Source organism: Orcinus orca, chromosome 9 (genome assembly GCF_937001465.1).
Source record: "Orcinus orca chromosome 9, mOrcOrc1.1, whole genome shotgun sequence".
Classification (NCBI taxonomy): domain Eukaryota; kingdom Metazoa; phylum Chordata; class Mammalia; order Artiodactyla; family Delphinidae; genus Orcinus; species Orcinus orca.
The window spans coordinates 139172-156848 of record NC_064567.1 but is presented as its reverse complement, the minus strand read 5'-3'; the positions used below and the strand labels follow the sequence as shown (position 1 = coordinate 156848).

At 54.6% G+C, this 17677-nt stretch overlaps 1 protein-coding gene across 5 annotated transcripts in view; it reads right to left on the bottom strand.

Annotated features, from left to right (window-relative positions):
* Window positions 1–17677, bottom strand: part of VIPR2 (vasoactive intestinal peptide receptor 2) — a 66061-nt gene that overhangs the window by 29210 nt on the left and 19174 nt on the right. For 4 of the 5 annotated variants that reach the window (XM_033408354.2, XM_049715183.1, XM_033408356.2 and 1 more), the window contains exons 3-4: window positions 13480–13587; window positions 9860–9957 (exon numbers count right to left, since the gene is read on the bottom strand). In XM_033408354.2, the coding sequence (XP_033264245.1) occupies window positions 9860–9957; window positions 13480–13587 (206 nt within the window). Of the gene's footprint in view, window positions 1–9859; window positions 9958–10891; window positions 10941–13479; window positions 13588–17677 lie in introns of all 5 variants that reach the window. The other variant, XM_033408357.2, reaches the window with a different exon arrangement.

Genomic DNA, 17677 nt, shown 5'->3' with positions numbered 1-17677 from the left:
AAATGGAAGGCTGAGGCTTCTTTGTTTTAAAGCAGATGTTTTAGAGACCATCAGAAATGACAGCCTGTTTTCATGGGAATGTGGTCCAAAGCGCACGCAGTCATCAAAGCTACTCCCCAGACTCAGGCACCATCTCAGATTCAGGACGAGTGAGGCTCACTGTCACATTTGCAACAATGTTATGAGTTGAATTTTTCTGCCTGAAAGTCGTTGGCAAATATCTTTTAAGACCCACTTATTCTGCTTAGGAGACTGTAATGATAGCCTAGTAGTGCTGGGTGCTTTGCAATTTACAAAATATAACACAAAAGTTAATTCATTCACTCCTCCCAACAGCCTGTGAAGCAGCAGATGGAGTATTTTTGCCACGTTCCCCTTATACAGATGGGGGACCTGAGTCTGGGGGTGACAGGTCAGTTTAAGAACACGAGGCCACCAAGGTGCAGGGCTGAGAGCCCACCCGCACCCTAGCGTCCCCTCCCTCGGAGGCCGCCCTCCCTGGGGAACGTTACTTTCTTCCTTTAAGAGGAATCGGTCGGTTCTGCATGTAAGGAGCGTGGACGTCACCACTGCATCCTAACAATGAGTAGAACTCTGAAAGGACTGGAACATCAACCATCTCCTTGGGTCCACGAGGGAAGGGAGGACACAGGACAAACAGCTGCCCCAGGACAGTGGGGGGACAGGTGGCAGCAGGAGCTGGGGGTTCCCAGAGCAGAGTCATGAGACTGACTGTTAAGCTGCAGGAATGAAGACACTGGTGTGGCTGAAAGGACAGACAAGCACGTCAACGAACAGAATAGGGCAAAGAAACAGACTCATGTAAATAGTCACTGGTCTCTGACAAAGAAGCAAAGGGAATACAATGGGGCAAAGACAGCCTTTTCAACACATGTTGCTGGACCAACTGGATCCACATGCAAAAAATGAACCTAGACACAGACCTTACACGTTCACAAAAATTAACTCAAAATGGGTCATAGACCTAAATGTAAAGCGCAAAACTATGAAACTCCTAGAAGATAACATAGGAGAAAACCTAGATGACCTTGAGTTGATGATGCTTTTTAAAATACGGCACTGAAGGCACCACCATTCATGAAAGAAATCATTGATAAGGTGGACTTCAATAAAGTTAAAAAATTCTGCCCTGTGAAAGAAATGCAGAGGATGAGAAGACAAGCCACAGACTGGGAGAAAATATCTGCAAAAGGTACATCTGATAAGGATTGTTATTCAAAACATACAAAGAGGGATTCCCTGGTGGCGCAGTGGTTGGGAGTCCGCCTGCCGATGCAGGGGACACGGGTTCGTGCCCCGGTCCGGGAAGATCCACATGCCGCGGAGCGGCTGGGCCCGTGAGCCATGGCCGCTGAGCCTGCGCATCCGGAGCCTGTGCTCCGCAGCGGGAGAGGCCACAACAGTGAGAGGCCCGCGTACCGCAAAAAAAACACTAAAAACCCAAAAACATACAAAGAACTCTTAACACTCAACAGTAAGAAAACAAACAACCCAATTTAAAATGGGCCAAAAACGTTAACAGGCACCTCGCCACAGAACAGACCGGATGGCAAACAGGCAAACGAAAAGGTGCTCCACACCAAAGCACAGCCCGCGGTATCATCAGGCTGGTCTAACGCAACCAAGAGTAAAATCCACAGCGAATGGGCGTGAGGACTCTGGGGCTTGTGGTGTAAGTGCTATTCACTGATGAGGCTGTGGATTAGTTTCCCTCAACCATCAAAGGATGATGAAAACCAGCGCATTACCTCATGGGCTTGTCGGGGGATTAAACGAGATAATCCCAGTAAAGAGCTTGTAAACACTCTTAGTAAATGCCCCTAAGTGACTCATGTGACTGGGTTTGATTTTACAATAAAAACCATTTTTATGACGAAAGAGGTCTTCAAGGTTATTAAGCCCAACGACCCGAGTCCTCCTGAGTCAAGCCTCCTTTGTACACAGTCTGCTTCGCAGAGGACCTGGGGTCCCCCACCCCTACGCTCGGCGTGGTTCCCGCCGCCCGCGCGGCCCTGACCAGCGCTGCGGTGGAGGGTGAGGGGACGGGTGGACGCAAGGACAGGCGGACGGGCAGGGCTCCTGCTGACGGCGGCGCCCCCTTCAGTCTGTGGGCGGTCAGAGGCACTGCAGGAACCCAAAGGGGAGACGCAAGCACGCTGGCTTTGCGCTGGGGCCTCCTCCAGTCTCGCTGCAGCCCTCAGGGCCGTCTGAGGAAGCGGACCGACCCCAGGGGGGCGCTGGGCTCTCAGGTCAGAGGGCGCTGGACAGCACTGCCCCGGGCGGAAGCGACCAGGCACCCGGCACAGCCAGTCTGGGTGACACACAGGTGACATTGCTCTCCTTGTCCCCGAGATCACCTCTCTCCTGAGGACGAGCGGAGATGTCGGGAAGGTGTCTGATGCTTCGTGGAGGGGCAGGAGGGGGGGCGTCCGGATGCTCATCGTGACTGACGTCCACCTGCCACAGGGCTGATTTCCCATGGAAGCTGCACTGCTGTGTAGCTGGGAGCAGGGCACCTGGCAGCTCTGGCCGTGGGCCCGGCGGTGACATCTCAGAGGAGGTGGCGCTGGGGATGCGGGGCTGGAGCTGTCGGCACAGTCGCCAGGGCTGCGTGACCGGCTGGCAAAGAGCCCCTCTTATCAGTCGCTACGGGGAGCACTCCTTTGCTGGTGTGAACGTGTTAGAGGAAAATGGATTTTCTTTTAAAAATCCAAATACGACGTTTCTGAGGCAAAGAAACCTCCAGATATTCTGGAGCAGTTTCTCCCACTGAGACCTACTTACAGCAGAGTTTATGATAAAGAAAAGGCGACGACAGAGGGACTGGGAGACTTTGTTTTGCTACCAAGCGTCCTCACCTTTGGCAGATAACCCGCATCTGATTCTAGAAACATCAGACAAACCCCTCCGAGAGCCTGTGACGTCTGTGAGGTCGAGGCCGATGTTCTCCAAACACGACACATGAAAGAGCAAGGCTGAGGGGTGGGAAGAGGCTGGGTCACGTGCGCCAGTGCCGCCTGTGCTGGCAGACATGCCCTGAGAACCGTCCTGGGACCCAGACGGCGGGTTAGATGACAGCTGTGTAAAACTCGAAACCTCCCAGGTCTGGTACCGGTGCTGAGGCTACGTCACAGCACACGCCCCTTTAGGAAGGACGGCCTCGCCGTTCACGAGCTGAGGAGGTGCATGTGTGCAGCTCGGGCGCCATGTCCGCGTTCACGCCCGCCGCGCACCCGCGCACTGATCGCGGAGGCCGCAGGGCGCCCCGGCCAGTCGGCTCCCCTGCACCAACCCGGCTACTACATCGCTTCAAAACAGGTTTCAGGAAACGCACGACAGAGGGAAGTTTCCTCGCTGTCCTGTCAGGGTCCCTGGTGGGAAGCAAATGTCACTGAGAAATGATTTGTCAAACAGCATAAATTTAAGTGATTTGGGGGGGGACCTAAAATTTGATTTTATTTGAACACAAGAGTTAAGTATTTGCTGATTTTTGAGAAAGTAGAAAATATAGGCAAACTGTTAAAGGGAACCTGCAGTAACGGGGCCACTGTTTGTCCTTCATCAGCACATTTCCTGGCTTGCGGCCTCTCCAGGCCCATGTCCAGCCGCTCGAATTCCCCAAATCACACCCATGTGACAGGTAGTGTCAACTTGACAATTGGTGGGTGAACCTTTCCAAAACTCTGTCTTCTTTTTTTCTAGGTCTTTAACAGAGATTGCGAGTACCCAGTAAAGCAAATATTGCTAATTGCCATATCTTCTTCAATTATCTCTTAGGACCACAAACTTTTAGTCCTGAACTTGTACATCACATGGAGAAACTGACCGGATCGCCCAGTGAATGTCCTGGTTGCCCCCAACCTGCCCCAGAAACGGTGCCTTCCCTCCCGTCCCCACCTTGAGCGCCTGGCTGGGACGGCCGGTGCGCCCAGCTTCGCCTACTGCCAGCTGCCTGGGCCCCAAATGTCTGTTTCCCCCAGGCAAGGCTGTCACGTACAAGCCCAATGAAGAGGGGGTCATCAGGGAGATCGGACCCTCCCTCAGAGACCTGTTCCTGGCTGAGACCGGCCCGGTGCCCCCAGTGCTGTGCCGGGGCCCCAGCCCCGAGTCCTGCCTGATGCCCCAGGGCTGTGGACACGGCTGGCCCCCTTGGCTGTCTTACAGAAACGGCCTGGTGTCCGCAGTGGGGTGGGCTCCTGGCTTGGCCCCTCACCCCTGCAAGGCTGGGGCTGCCTGCCTCGCAGGCACCCTGCGTCTCCTTCCCCGAAGGCGGGTTGTTTCTCTGTACTTCCCTGGACACCTGCATTGCTTCCTACGCGCTCCTGAGCTGCTTCTCCATTATTCGACCCTAATTTCTGTGCCCTCCTCTCCTTTCTTGTAGGAGAACCTCCCGGAGCCAGGCACCTACCCCGCTTCTGCTGATGTCCTGGCTAACCTCCTCTCCCTCGCCCTGGTTCTCCTTTGGCCTTGGAAAGACTCACTCCTCTATCGGGCAAGTGTTAAGCATCACGCTTACAGGTTCAGGTGAAACTGGCCAGTAATCTCGTCTGTCTCGCGAATCTTCTGATCACGCTTCTGCCGGCGGTCACATCTCTGCCTGGACCGTCAGCGCGCGGCGTGGTATGTGGTGCTGGTTATGGCTGCCGCCCAGTCCCACTGGCACCGCTTCCCCCGTCCTGAACCCCCAGGTCCTGCCCTGCCTGCCTCGCTGCCGCTGACCAAACCCGCCCCTGTCTTCAGTCACTGTGGGGAGCGCTCCTTTGTTGGTGCGGACGGGTCTGAGGAAAATGGATTTTCGCCATCGTTCGATGAGTGGTCCACGTGGGAGTGTAGCCCTCACGTGCCCCTGAAAGCCACGGCGAAGCTCCTTCCCGCCCTTTGATGCAGAATGAAGCGAAGCCACCGCCCTTGGTGCTTGTTCGGAAGCGGAACGCAATCGGCCACCGTAACGGAAGCGAGTGTGAGGCCCTCCTGCACCTCCAGGTGCTCCAGTCCTGGCCTCCACCTCCCACAGGCTGCTCAGCATGTCCCCGCCCGACCGTCCTCTGACATGGGTACGTCAGGGGTCCTGCAGGGCCTGGGAGTGAGAGCTCGAGGGCGCCTGACATGGAAGGACTGAGCACGCCAGGGATAGGGACCCTTGGGAGGTGACGTTAGCGGTCAGTGGCAAAGAGTTACTGCAATGGTCCGAAAGCTGAGAAGAGACTGCAAAACTATTTTTAGGAAAATATGGCAGAACGTGGAGGAAATGTGTTCACTCGGAGCACGGGAATATGGCCGAATGTGGAAGAGATGTGTGCACTCGGAGCATGGGAAGGCTGAAATGCCAAACAGTTCTCTTGGCTAAATTTAGCAGAAGTGCTCTTTATTTAAGAACGATAGTAGCAAATATATAATGCAGGAGACGTACGGACCGCTTTGCCTGGTGTGTCCACCCAGCACAGGGTGCCTGCCTGTCACTGACGCTGCTGTTCTTCGGCAGGGCGGCGCGGCAGCAGGGCGGGCGCAGAATCCTATGTGGTGACTGAGTCGCGGGTGGTGGCCATGGAGTGGGGACAGCCCTGGGGTCCTTCTGGATTCATCTGGGAGACCCCCAATAACGGAAAAGGAGGCCCCCCTGGGCCCACGAGGCTTGTCACGGGTGCTCATTTCTAGCACTTTTCATGTTTTGCCAACTCTCAGCATCCTGGGAGATCAGAGAGACGGGAACGCTGGGCAGCGGGTGGGACACTGAGGCAGGCAGGCTGGCCAGGGAGTGCTCTGACCAGAAGCCTCCAGACAGCCGTCGGTGGAGGAAGGAGGTCAGGATACCAGGGTCCACCCGACGGGCCGCAGTAGGAGCCACCGGGTCAGGAGAGTCCCCGGGTCTGGGGCATGATGGGTCAGGGGGCCTGGGGGGTCAGGTGACCAGGCAGACGGCACCAGGTGGAACGACCGCCCGCCTGAGGCTGAGACCTTGATGCCAGGAAAGCCTCTTCGGCTCGGGAGACCCGTAGACTCCCATGATAAGGGTGGGGGCAGCGAGAGGGGCTCGTGGTCTCTGGCTGGCCTGCTCTCCCTGCAGGCTTCAGCAAGCTGGGACAAGGCAAAAGGGGGAGAGGAGCTGCTGGTGTGGCCCCCATGGGTCTGGGGTTGGCAGGGGGTCCTGAAAGCCTCTTAATGGGATTAAACCCTTTATCCAAGGATTGAAAGAAAAAAGGCCTAAGACGAAGATGCACACACCTGAGGCAGGTTTTGTTGGGAGAGCGACACAGACTGGGGAGACATTGCTTTATGGAAAGCGGGATGTGGTGACCGGGCGCCCCGAGCCGAGCCTGGCTGGTGTCAGGGTTTCACTGCACCAGGACACGCAGGCCTGGGCCACCGCCACCCCCCCTCCATGATTCTGCGGGCTCCCATGGTCCAAACGAGGAGCAGCTTCGCAATCACAGCTCCCGCGTCGTCCAAGGGGTCCTCTGGGGTCTTCAAACTCTTTTTTCCTTCACGAGACTCCCATTCCCAACTGCTTTGTCTCTCAGTTCCCTCACTGTATGTGGCTTTTGTGGAAGCTGATTTTTTCCCTTGAATTTAATTAATTTTGAAATCAACAAAGGTTGCACACACAGCGCCCAGGGCAGAGTTTGGCTGCACGAGCACAGGAAATCCAATTAAAATCGTAAAACTGGGAAGAAAGAGAGTGGCTGATGAGATGAAGAGTGACGTGGAAGCAGGAGGCCCCGTGGATCGAGGGGCCGCTCCCTCCCTCCCCCCGGGGAAGACCGTCCCGGCCTCACTCTGGGCAGCTCAGCGAGCTGCGGTTTTCATCTTCCAAGCGGCTCCTTAAGCAACCGAGAATTCGAAGCGTGAGAGCAGTGGAAGCTGCAACCAGGAAGAAAATGATTCATGTTGGTCTTGTGCCATTGTTCTCCTCACCTTCGCACGTTAAAATATTTTGAGTTTCTAATCCATTGGCAGAGAATATGCATTCGTGATAACTGCAGAATCTCTGAAATGTTTAATTGAGAAGAAAAATAGCTCTTGGCACTGGACAGAAAAGCATTAGGAGATCACAGGTGCTCTGTCCTCGTGGGCTCTGAGCTGACATGGTTCCCACGACGATGTCCTTTACAACCACCTTGGGCTCTCTGTAACCCAAGGACAGAGTCGGAACGTTACGGTTCCGGGAAATGTTTACTTGCGGAACAAGTACAGGCTCTGAATAAATGCTGCTGGCGAGGCCTCAGGACGCTGTGTTCTTCGCCCTGACGTGTGTCCCGAGGCCTCGGAGTTACGAACGCTGGGCTGGCTGCCGAGGTAGAAGGGAGACGTGGGTGATGGAAGGCGGCTGCTGGGGCCCCACCCCACCCACTCCTACAGAAGTCTGGACACTCTCCAGCTGCTGTCCCCGTCCTGCAGGGCCACCTGGGAGGCAGGTGGGACGTGACAGGGTCCCGGCCACCGTGGGGCTGTCATCACCCCTGGTCAGAGTTCAGGGTCTTCAGAACAGGGCCTGGGACGCTTTTCTCTACGGAAACAGCCCTGAAACTGGGGTTAAATTCTACACGAGTTAAGGTCTTATTCTTAGACACCAATAGGACGGCTTCCTGGTTTGGACACATTAAAGTAGCTGAACAGCAGTTTGCTACGAGTCTGGAACCTGAGCTCCCCTCACTGTCCAATGAAAACGTGCTTGGACCCTGATTCCACGAGTGGCCTCTGACCTGGCTGTGCACCCGGCCACCGGCAAGCACGTGGGCAGTGGCATTTACGCCCATCCTCCAGGGAGCGGGGTGGGGGCGGGGAACGGCTGACGGCGGAAGAGGCTAAACGCTGCCCAAGCCTCGGGCCCAGCGTTGGGGGGCTTCACCATTTGTGCTGCTGTCATGGGGGCCCCGCGAGACCTGCCTCTTGGCCACGCCCATGGGGAAAGGCTGGGCCTTCTCTGTGGGATCCTGTAGAACAAAAGGGGTTCGTGCAGAATGCCCCAGGGGCACAAGTCCACGGGCGGGGCGGGGGGGACAATGGCTGGGAAGGGTCAGCACAGCCCTGGCCTGGCTGCCCGCCCAGGTGTGTCCCAGGCCCATTGCTGTTGCTTCCACCTGTGTAGGGAGAGCGGGGGGCCCGGGAGCGGCCCCTGAGGAGGGGGTCAAAGAGGCTGGCTCTCGTCAGAATGGCGGGGCCCTTGGCCACATCACATCATTTCTCTAAACCTCAGTTTCTCCATCTGTAAAGTGGGTTGTCACCCAGACTAAATGAGATGAGGGGTGGGCAAATGCGGGGGCATCGGTCAACAAGCACAAACCTGCAGTGATAAGATGAATAGGTTCTGTGTCTCACCAAAAGCAAACGGAGGGGCTTCCCTGGTAGCATAGTGGTTAAGGATCCGCCTGCCAATGCAGGGGACACGGGTTCAAGCCCTGGTCCTGGAAGATCCCACATGCTGCGGAGCAACTAAGCCTGTGTGCCACAACTACTGAAGACCTCGCACATAGAGCCCATGCTCCGCAACAAGAGAAACCACCGCCATGAGGAGCCCGCGCGCCGCAGTGAAGAGTAGCCCCCGTTTGCCGCAGCTAGCAAAAGCCCGCGCGCAGCAACAAAGACCCAACGCAGCCAAAAATAAATAAATAAAATATATATATATAAAAAAGCAAAGGGAATCTGTGAGGCGATGGACTGGGGAATCATCTCATATTGTATACATGTGAGAACATCACATCGTGTACGTTAAATATATACCACGTCCATCAGTAAGAAGCACATGATGCAGGGCTCAGAGCTGTACCACCATGATTACCCTCGCTGACCACTGGTGACAGGTCACTTGTCATCAAGTTAGAGGGATACCAGCTAAAATACAATGAACTTCCTTTCCTAGGGTTTACTAATTTGGTAGGAAAAGAACCGGCTTTAAATTGTAACTCTTAGTGAGGAGAGCAAAGGAAGCCCCTCTGTTACCCAGGAGAAGTGATGGGACAGCCACACCCCTAAGGGCCTCACTTGGGGGCAGGACCCAGGGGCAGCGGAGGTGAGGTGGCATGGGCGGGGGGCAGGAGATGGGCCTCGGCGGCACAGACACGGTCTGCCCGCACCGTGTGGGCTCAGGCGTTGGGGGCAGGCACTCCCCAGGGCCTCACACCCGTCGTCAGGGAGCACGTCTGAAACAGCCTGGCTCCCGGCTCCCAAGGCCCTTACCCATCCACATGGGGTCACAGGGCGAGCGATGGGCTTCAAGGGGAGACACTGACCTGGCTTCCCAGTGGCAAACAAAACAGACCCCACCACGGGGCACGGCCGGGTGCGGGTGCCCACCGCTTAAAGGACCGCGTTCCCGGAGAAAGGCTCTCCTCACACTATGCCTGCCCAACGCCGAGTCTCCACCACGGCCCGAGAGAGGCAGCAGCGGCCAGCCGAGCCTGGGCAACCCAACCAGCAACGCGGGCTCTAAGTCTGCAGAGCTGCTCCAAGTGTGGTTCCATCCCCGCTGCCGGCTCAGGGCTAAGAGAACAACCGCGTGGCTTCTCGACAGCCACGGGTGGCAACACCCTAAAGGGAACAAGGAAACCCTCATGGCAGAAGGGACACTGGCTAAGCTCAGTTCGGCAGGCAGAGCCACTCTCGGTGTCACCTTCCAGATATACCACAGCAGGTGGAGAAAACCAGCCTTTCCCAGCTCCAAGACTACGGCACCAGCACATAATTCCAAAGGCTGGGTGGCTGAACTGAAACCAGGGACCTCACTGGCGGGATTTGGCCAGAAGTGAAAGAACACCTGAGTTAGCCTTGGAGCAGCAAATGGTCGCAGTTTACCAGGCACCTCGGAAAAACGACCAGAAAGGGAGGCCCGCGCAGCCCTTACCTTGCTCTCATCTTCGGGGTCATTGTAGCCGCACGCGTCCATGAAATCCGGGAACGTCTCTGACCACCCGTCCCTGGTGCAGTTCTTGCTTATGTTTCCTGGAAGGTAAAGGCTAGGTGTCTGATCTGCATGTCAGGACTGGCCTGGTGGCCAGGGCCCCCGCCTGCACCTACGCTGGCTTGAGAGGCTCCCTCTCCCTCGGGGCCGGCTAGGGGCCCGGGCCTGAACCCGGGGCAGCTGCTCAGGGTGCGTCCCCCTCTTTGGCATCCTCGCCCACGAAGCCTGGGCAGTGGCCCCTGCATCCCCGGGGCCTCGGCGGCTGGAGGGAGCGGATTCGGCGCCAAAGCACGGGCGCGGTGTCCGGGGCAATTATGATGGGACAGAGGTGCCGGTGTGTTCTACTCACTACGGAGCGGGGTGCAAGCGAACAGGCTGTTCCGTCCACTGAGAGGCATCGTGGGCAGACCCTGGCCGTTCTGCCCTGCTCTGCCCTGCGCTTTCCTGCTCCCCTGGGCCAGTCCTCACCTCGCGGCCCCGAGGCACAGTGACCAGAGCAGCCAGGGCAGGCACCACTGGCCGCTGTGGCTGCAGGAAAGGCCGTGGACGTCAGGTTCACGTGGCATGAAATAGACAGCTTTGACTTTACAGCCCCACTGTTTGCTCCTAGGAACCTAACGTGCACGTCAGACTCAGCAATGCAGGGTCCCCTGCACAGGACAGGCGTCTTTAGCAGATGACACACAGGGTGGTGAGGGAAAGGGGATGGACCTGCTGGGTGGGCTTCGGGAGCTCGGACCCAGGCTGGCGCGGCGACTTTGGCCCTGCTGTCTCTGCTTCCTGCTGGGACCACAGGCCCAGGGCTTTCAGAATAGCAAACGTTTCCTCACACCATCTCTTTTTATTTGCACACTTGGTGGCATCACAGTTCCCATTTTATAGATGGAAAAGTGAGGCTCTGAGGGTCAGTAACAACTGAGTTTTGTGCTTAAAAATCCCTCATTTCTTCTACCCCAGGGCAGCGCAGTGGTTCACCTGCTCTGACTGATGAATCAGGTGGGACCAAGAGTGCGGTGCGTCCGCCCTGGGGAGGAGAGAAGCGTAAGCCACTCTGCTCCCTGTGGGGAGAGAGGCCGGGGGAGTCCAGACCCCAACCCGCTGGAGAGGAAGTGGGTTGGGTCGGTTTCAGCAAAGCCCCTGGAAAAGAGCACCTGGGCTCTCCCGGCCCAGCCTCACTCCAACACCGCCATCCCCTGGGTCCTCCGATTCCAGACCCGAAACCTCCTGCTCCAGCTCCCGGGGGGCCTGCGGGCAGCTCGGGCACAGGGACTGCAGTGCAGTGGGCCAGACAGAGACCTGAAAGGGGCAAGGTTGCTGAGGTCTGGCTCCCCTGCCCCACGTTACAGAAGGGAGACCGAGCCCCACAGAAGGGAATGACCTGCCCGTCAGAGTCGGGAACAAGAAAGGACAAGAACAACAGTGGTGTCGGCAGCGTAGGGCTCACCGGCTCCTCCCAGCTCTTCCGTATTTAATTCACGCAATCCTGACAGCTACATGAGGAGGCCCTTTGATGATCCCATTTTACAGGTGAGAAACCTGAGGCTTAAAGAAGCTGGGTCACCCGCCCAAAGCTACCAGATTACAAGCGAGGCGCCCGTTTCAGACCTGGGCAGTCAGCTCCTCACCTGCACGGCACACCTGCTACCTACCTGCTCCTGGGACCTGTACCCTAAGCTCTGTGGAAGGGCAAGGAGTGCTGAGCTAGCCATTCCTCACTTATAATATGGCAAACACTAAGGAGGACATTTAGATAAACCTCATCCTACGAAGTCGAGATTCGCCCACAGGGTTGTCATCTTCCTGGCTTCACACTCCTCAGTGAAACCTTGGGCAAAAGTGGAAGGTGGGCTTCCAGGAAATGCCTGAGATGGTAAAGAGAGGGGCTGGGGAGGTGATGGAGGGGTCAGGGAGGTGAGATGAGAGAGGGGCAGGGAGGTGAGGGACGGGTCACGGATGTGAGAGAGGCATCGGGGGAGAGAGATGGACAAAGGGGTGAGAGCGGGGCCAGGGAGCTCAGGAGAAGGGTGTGGGAGGTGAGGGAGAGGGGGCGGGGGGTGAGGGCAGGGAAGTGAGGGGAAGCTCAGGGAGAGGTGAGGGGAGGTGAGAGAGGGACCTGAGAACAAAAGTGGGGCACAGCTTAGGACTCAGAAGTCTGGTCAGCTGTTGTGAGGACCCCGCAATCTCCATGCCTCTCCCCACCGTGGCCCCGATTTAGCTGCAGTGTAGGGGCCTCCGCACAGCCCCACCCCAGCTCCCTAAAGCTGATTGCACACTCCTGTCCTCAGTCCTTAAGTGCATGCTTGAGTGTGACTGTCCTGAAAAGGCCACAGTCACACGTCTGGTCCTGAGCACGGCCACCTGGGCTCAGACCCTGTCAGGAGGGTCCTGGCTTGGGCCGAGGCGGGAGTGATGGGCAGGCTCCAGGTTGCGGCCGGTCCACCGGATGTGCTCCCATTGCGGGCCGTTTCAGGCTCTGAGTCAGGGGCGGGCCAGGGCCCTCGCAGCCCTCTGGGGACTGGCCAGGTGGCTTCTGGAGAAGACGGGGAGCAGAACTCAGAACTGGGCTGCCTGGCCGAGGGCACGGGCTCCTGGCTGTGTCGTTGTTGGACGCAGAGCATAGGCGCCTTCTCCCCAGCTGAGAGAACACTAATACTTAACGGCATCCATGATGCCCTAAGGTTCCAGTTCGTCAGAATAAACCTCCGAGTCCTGGAACCTGGCCCTCCGTCACCTGATGGTTTGATACTGTCCCTTGCCAAGACCTGCTCTCGGAACTGTGCCCAGTCCCCCAGCTCTCCCCTCCCACAGAAGTAGAGTCTCCCACCCGCCTGTTCACATCCCCTTTCCTAGCCCGGCTCAGGGGGACCTCACGTGGGCCCCAGGGCTCACCCGCATGGGGCCAGCAGACCAACGTGCTGGTTGCCATGACAACACACACTGATGTGTAGAGACACCCCCCAATTTCCCACTTACAACTTTTTATAAAAAACGGGTCTATTTCTCGAACATCTGGGTTTCCTGGGCCTGTGTGCAGAGCAAGCCCTGGAAGGAGGGGGCGGCCCATCTCGGTCAGCACCTTCTGAGGCTGGAAGCTCCGCGACTGCAGGTGTTCAGGTGACAGGGGGCCGGGTCAAGGGTGGGGCTGAGAACCCAGAGAGTCGGTCCAGGAAAGGAGAGGATTCCCGTGAAGCAGAAAGTGCGTTCCCGGCTGAGAAGGGACACCCTGGAGGACGCTCTCTGGGGGTTACGGGTGCCCAAGTGCGGCAGGTGTTTCTATTCTCTCCCTGCCTGGTGCCGCGGCCCCTCGTCTGCGCTGGGCACCTGTGTGTCTGGCTCCTGCCCAGGGTCTCCTGTCCGCCCCGCCGTGTGTGCTGTAGGGTGGACGACCTGGCAGGAAGCCTTCTGTGCTCCCAGTCTCTAAGGCCAGCTCAGCACAGCTGCTCCCTGACTCACTGGGCCAAAGAAACTGACGCCCTGCTTCTTGTGCCTCCATGGAGAAGCCGGCCCCTCGTATGCCCCCCCCCGCCCCCCGCACAGCTCAGAAACAACACAGACGACAGTACCTGGTTTGCTATAAATGTTGCTGAACAGTTTTGGACAGGGCACCGTGACAGTCTCGCCGACGTCCGCGGGGAGCCAGCACGTGATGTTGTCCCAGACGCCGCTGCAGGCTGGAGGGGAGACGGGGGTGAGCAGGGCCCTCTGCCCAGCACAAGGGCAGCACCCTCAGGCCACGTGTGGGGTGCCCAGGGTGGTGGGACCGGATCTGCTCAGAAGCTTTTCAAATAGAAAGCCTGTTAATTAGGTAATTATCTTGCAAATTATTTTTCTGTGAAACTCGCACCACGATATTATTGAGAATATACTTGGCATGGGTTCATTGCAATCAGCTTTGGAGGAATAAGCAGATCTGCGGTAGAATGTTTCTGAGGAACCCAGCATGCACTGCACACTTTCGAATTGTAGTAGAATCATTACTTTTTCCTGCTGAAGTGCTTCCCGCCCACCCCCCATGTGATAAAATGGGCAACACTGAGTATTGTGTAAGTCTTGGAGGTTAGAGTCCCCTAGATGCACATATACTTGTGCGTTTATGGATTCTGACTTCAAGGACAATTTGCAAATTTAAATATTTGAAAAGATTTAGTTGATTTCAGCAGTCAAGACGACATATTAGCGGTGAAATCTTAGGCTACCTTCGTGGAGTTATCAAAACTTAATTTGCATTATGTTATAGCTTAAAACACTTTTCAGATCTCTTATTCGGTTTAATAACCACCCCACGACAGTAATTCATACCAACACTGTATTAATCATCTCACTGACAAAGAGCACTGAGGTTTGAATGGTCCAGGGGCCTCTCAACATTAAACAGACAGTAAGTGAATCCACGTTTGAACCCAGGAAATTTTTATCACAAGTCCAAGGTGTTTCTACTGTATTTTGTGACCTCTAAACTTGTATACTTCATTTAAACTTCAGTATTGGAGGAGCAGGGTGCTATCCTCAATTAAAACAAAGAAAGAAACAACAGTCTGCTCTCTGACACGCCACCCACACCTGGACGATAACTGCGCAAACACATCAATGGAGTTATGCATTTTTGGTTTGACCACGGGAATGTTTTACTTCTAAGAACAGAGGTAATGAAAAGTTGGCTACAAACCAAGTTTTGCAAAAAAAAAAGATGAAAATAGGGACTTCCCTGGTGGTCCAGTGGTTAAGACTCCGCACTTCCACTGCAGGGGGATTGGGTTCGTTTCCTGGTTGGGGAACTAAGATACTGCATGCCGCGCGGTGCGGCTAAAAACACAAACAAAGAAACCATGAAAATACTTTCTAAAGGCTTTTTAAAATAAAATGAAAATACATTCATTCTAAAAACTGAATTACCTACCGAAGATTGAGTACATAAATTCATACTATATTAACATTCTTACATATTTAAAGAAAACGTTGCTTTTTGAAAAACTACTTAGGACACATCATCAAGGACAAAGACATCACTAGAAACACACCTCCGGCCGGTGGGCAGTGCAGCCTGCAGACCTGGGAGTGTATGGATGAGCAGGGTGGTAAGGAGGGATGTGCCTACGCGATGAGGGCAAGAGACAGACAACTGGGGACATACGAGCTTCTCGCTCCATTTCCCAAGTCTCATGAAAATGGCAGTTGAGAAATTTGAAATGGCAGTTCCTAGAGATGTCATAAAACTGAAGACAGACAGCATGTATGTGTGTTAAAGATTCAGGTGCAGCAAAGGGGGCGGCAGCCCAGCCCGCAGGAGGTGAGCAATGGGGGTGCCCTTAAAGGGCACAGGGGGCCTACGTTTGGGAGAATCACATCGAGTTTGAATTCTGAACTCTGAGAACTCCAAACTTTCCTGCCCTGCTGGGTGTTTCTGGAAGCTCTGTTGGAGGAGCACCAGGGAGCCCCGGACCAACCAGGCCACCTGGCACGGGACGGAGGGCACAGGAGTGGCTCCGAGAACAGCACTTGGTGACCACCCTGTGTACTAGATCATCGCGAGAGTGTCTTGCCATTGTTCTGGTACAAAGTTTGATGCTAATTATTGATAGAGAGGTGGAAAACTAACTTATAGTTCCAGGAATAACATAGAGCTACACCGGAAAGGAGCCTGGGACTGTTACAGGGTCAACTGTGGTCATAATAACGTAAACCACAACCGTGAAGGGACTCGGCGGGCGGGGCGGGGGTGGGGGCGCAGCTTGGAGAAAGGGGAGAGAGCTGCCAGGCAGGGGCGACTCCCAGCAGAGTTCAGCTGGACCCAGGACAAACTGGGGAGAGGAGGCTTGTTTGAAAAGTGCTGAATAGTCCAGACTGCATGAGAAAAAGTGGCGTGGGTGAGGCAAGCAGGATCTGCGTGAGAATTTATTTTTGTTACACTATCGTAGCAACCTAGATATTTGAGATGGTGATAATAAAATCAAGGTTCAGTCTGAAAAGAGGAAAATTTTGTTCACATCAATAGACTGAAAAGTTACTTGACGAAATTCAGCAGCCATTGCTAATTTTTAAAAGCTCTAAATAGAATAACGAAATACTGAGACTGCCTTAACGTAGCAAAGACCATTTGTTAAAAGAAGTAGCTATTATTAGAAACGGTTAAGCACAGTGTACAACCCAAACCAGGACCCTACTGGGCACTTGCTGTCACCATCATGCTTCAACGATACATTAGCGCTTTAGCTAAAACAATAGATAAAATGAACTGAACAGATTCGCTAAAATAAAGAAGAGAAAAAACCCTAGAACTGCACTTTGCAACGTGGTTACCACATGTGGCCGTTTAAGCCTAAATCGACTGAAATTAAATGCAATTGAAAATTCAGCTCCTCAGCTGCAGTGGCCACGCTTCTAATGCTCAGTAGCCACATGTGGCTGGTGGCTCTCATCTCACAGCTCAGACACACATTTCCATCATCCCAGGACAGCGTCACCCTCGAGCTGTAGCTAAAACGAGCAAAAAATAAAACTAAAAAGCCACTCTTACAAACTATCAAGAAACAAAGCAAAGAGAGAAAATAACAAACCCATCATTACTGTACATAAACTATTGCTGGGGGTAAATTAGCCCAAACAGATGCAACTTTCGTCAGGTCATGGTTTTTCAGCTAAAAATGGCCGTATAAATTACCTGAAATATTTTATGAATAAATTATAAACAAGAATGAGAATTTTTTGGTAAAAATTTATTTATCACTTATCACACAAATCTTCTCCGTCTTTCAAAACCCAAAACAAGGAGGAGGAGGTCTCTTATCCAAAGTGGGGGTCAGTGGCTTTGGGAACTGAAAAGCACGGTAGGTGCTTAATACCTTAAGTATCTTCCATTGATTGAAACCCAAAGTGTGTTTCTATCACTTCAACACAGAACACACAGCCAAAGCCTTTCCTTTGCGTGTGGGCTTATTGACTGGGCTCCTCTTTGCTTTTCTTGTGTAAATCATACTCTGACCTGTCCTCAGTGATTTCCAACTTCAGAGCACTGGAAGTGGGCTGACTTAGGCTCCCGCAAAGCTAGGTTTCCAGACTCAATCCTAGCCGTCATGCTCACCTCCAACCCTACGGCTGCTTAGCAACTCAATTTTTCAGTTTTTCCAAAGCACACAAATTGATTTTCCCAGAAACAAGTGCTTTTTTTTGTACTCCTCAGCTTCCATACTGTTTAATTTAGCACCTGGGTGAGTAACAGACTCGGGAGGCACTGACACGTTGTACACTTGGCAAAGTGTCCCAGAAGCTGCAGAGAGGAGGTGGCGGAGGAGCCCCGACCAGGGCCTGACCGAGGTGCCTCCGTGAACCAACCGCCAGGCTTCGCAGGAACGAGCGCACAGGAGCCCAGCGTAAACCGGCGGGGGTGGCTTCCTAAGTTCCTCCTGGGAAGGCAGCTTAGTCCCCTGAAAGGAACATTCTAGATCAAGAGGTCCAGAAAAACTTGTCTTACGCACGGTGCAGCCTCCAGAAATTTCTTAAACTTCACGGCAACTTGAACGGAACATACTCGGGACATGGATGAGTTGTGCTCAGGAAAGGCTGCTATTAGAACACGTGCCTGTGTTCTGGAACTCAGAGGAGACAGCTGCAGTTCACCTGGCCCGAAGCAGTCTTTTTTTTTTTTTTTTTTTTTCCGGTACGCGGGCCTCTCACTGTTGTGGCCCCTCCCATTGCGGAGCACAGGCTCCGGACGCGCAGGCTCAGCGGCCATGGCTCACGGGTCCAGCCGCTCCGCGGCATGTG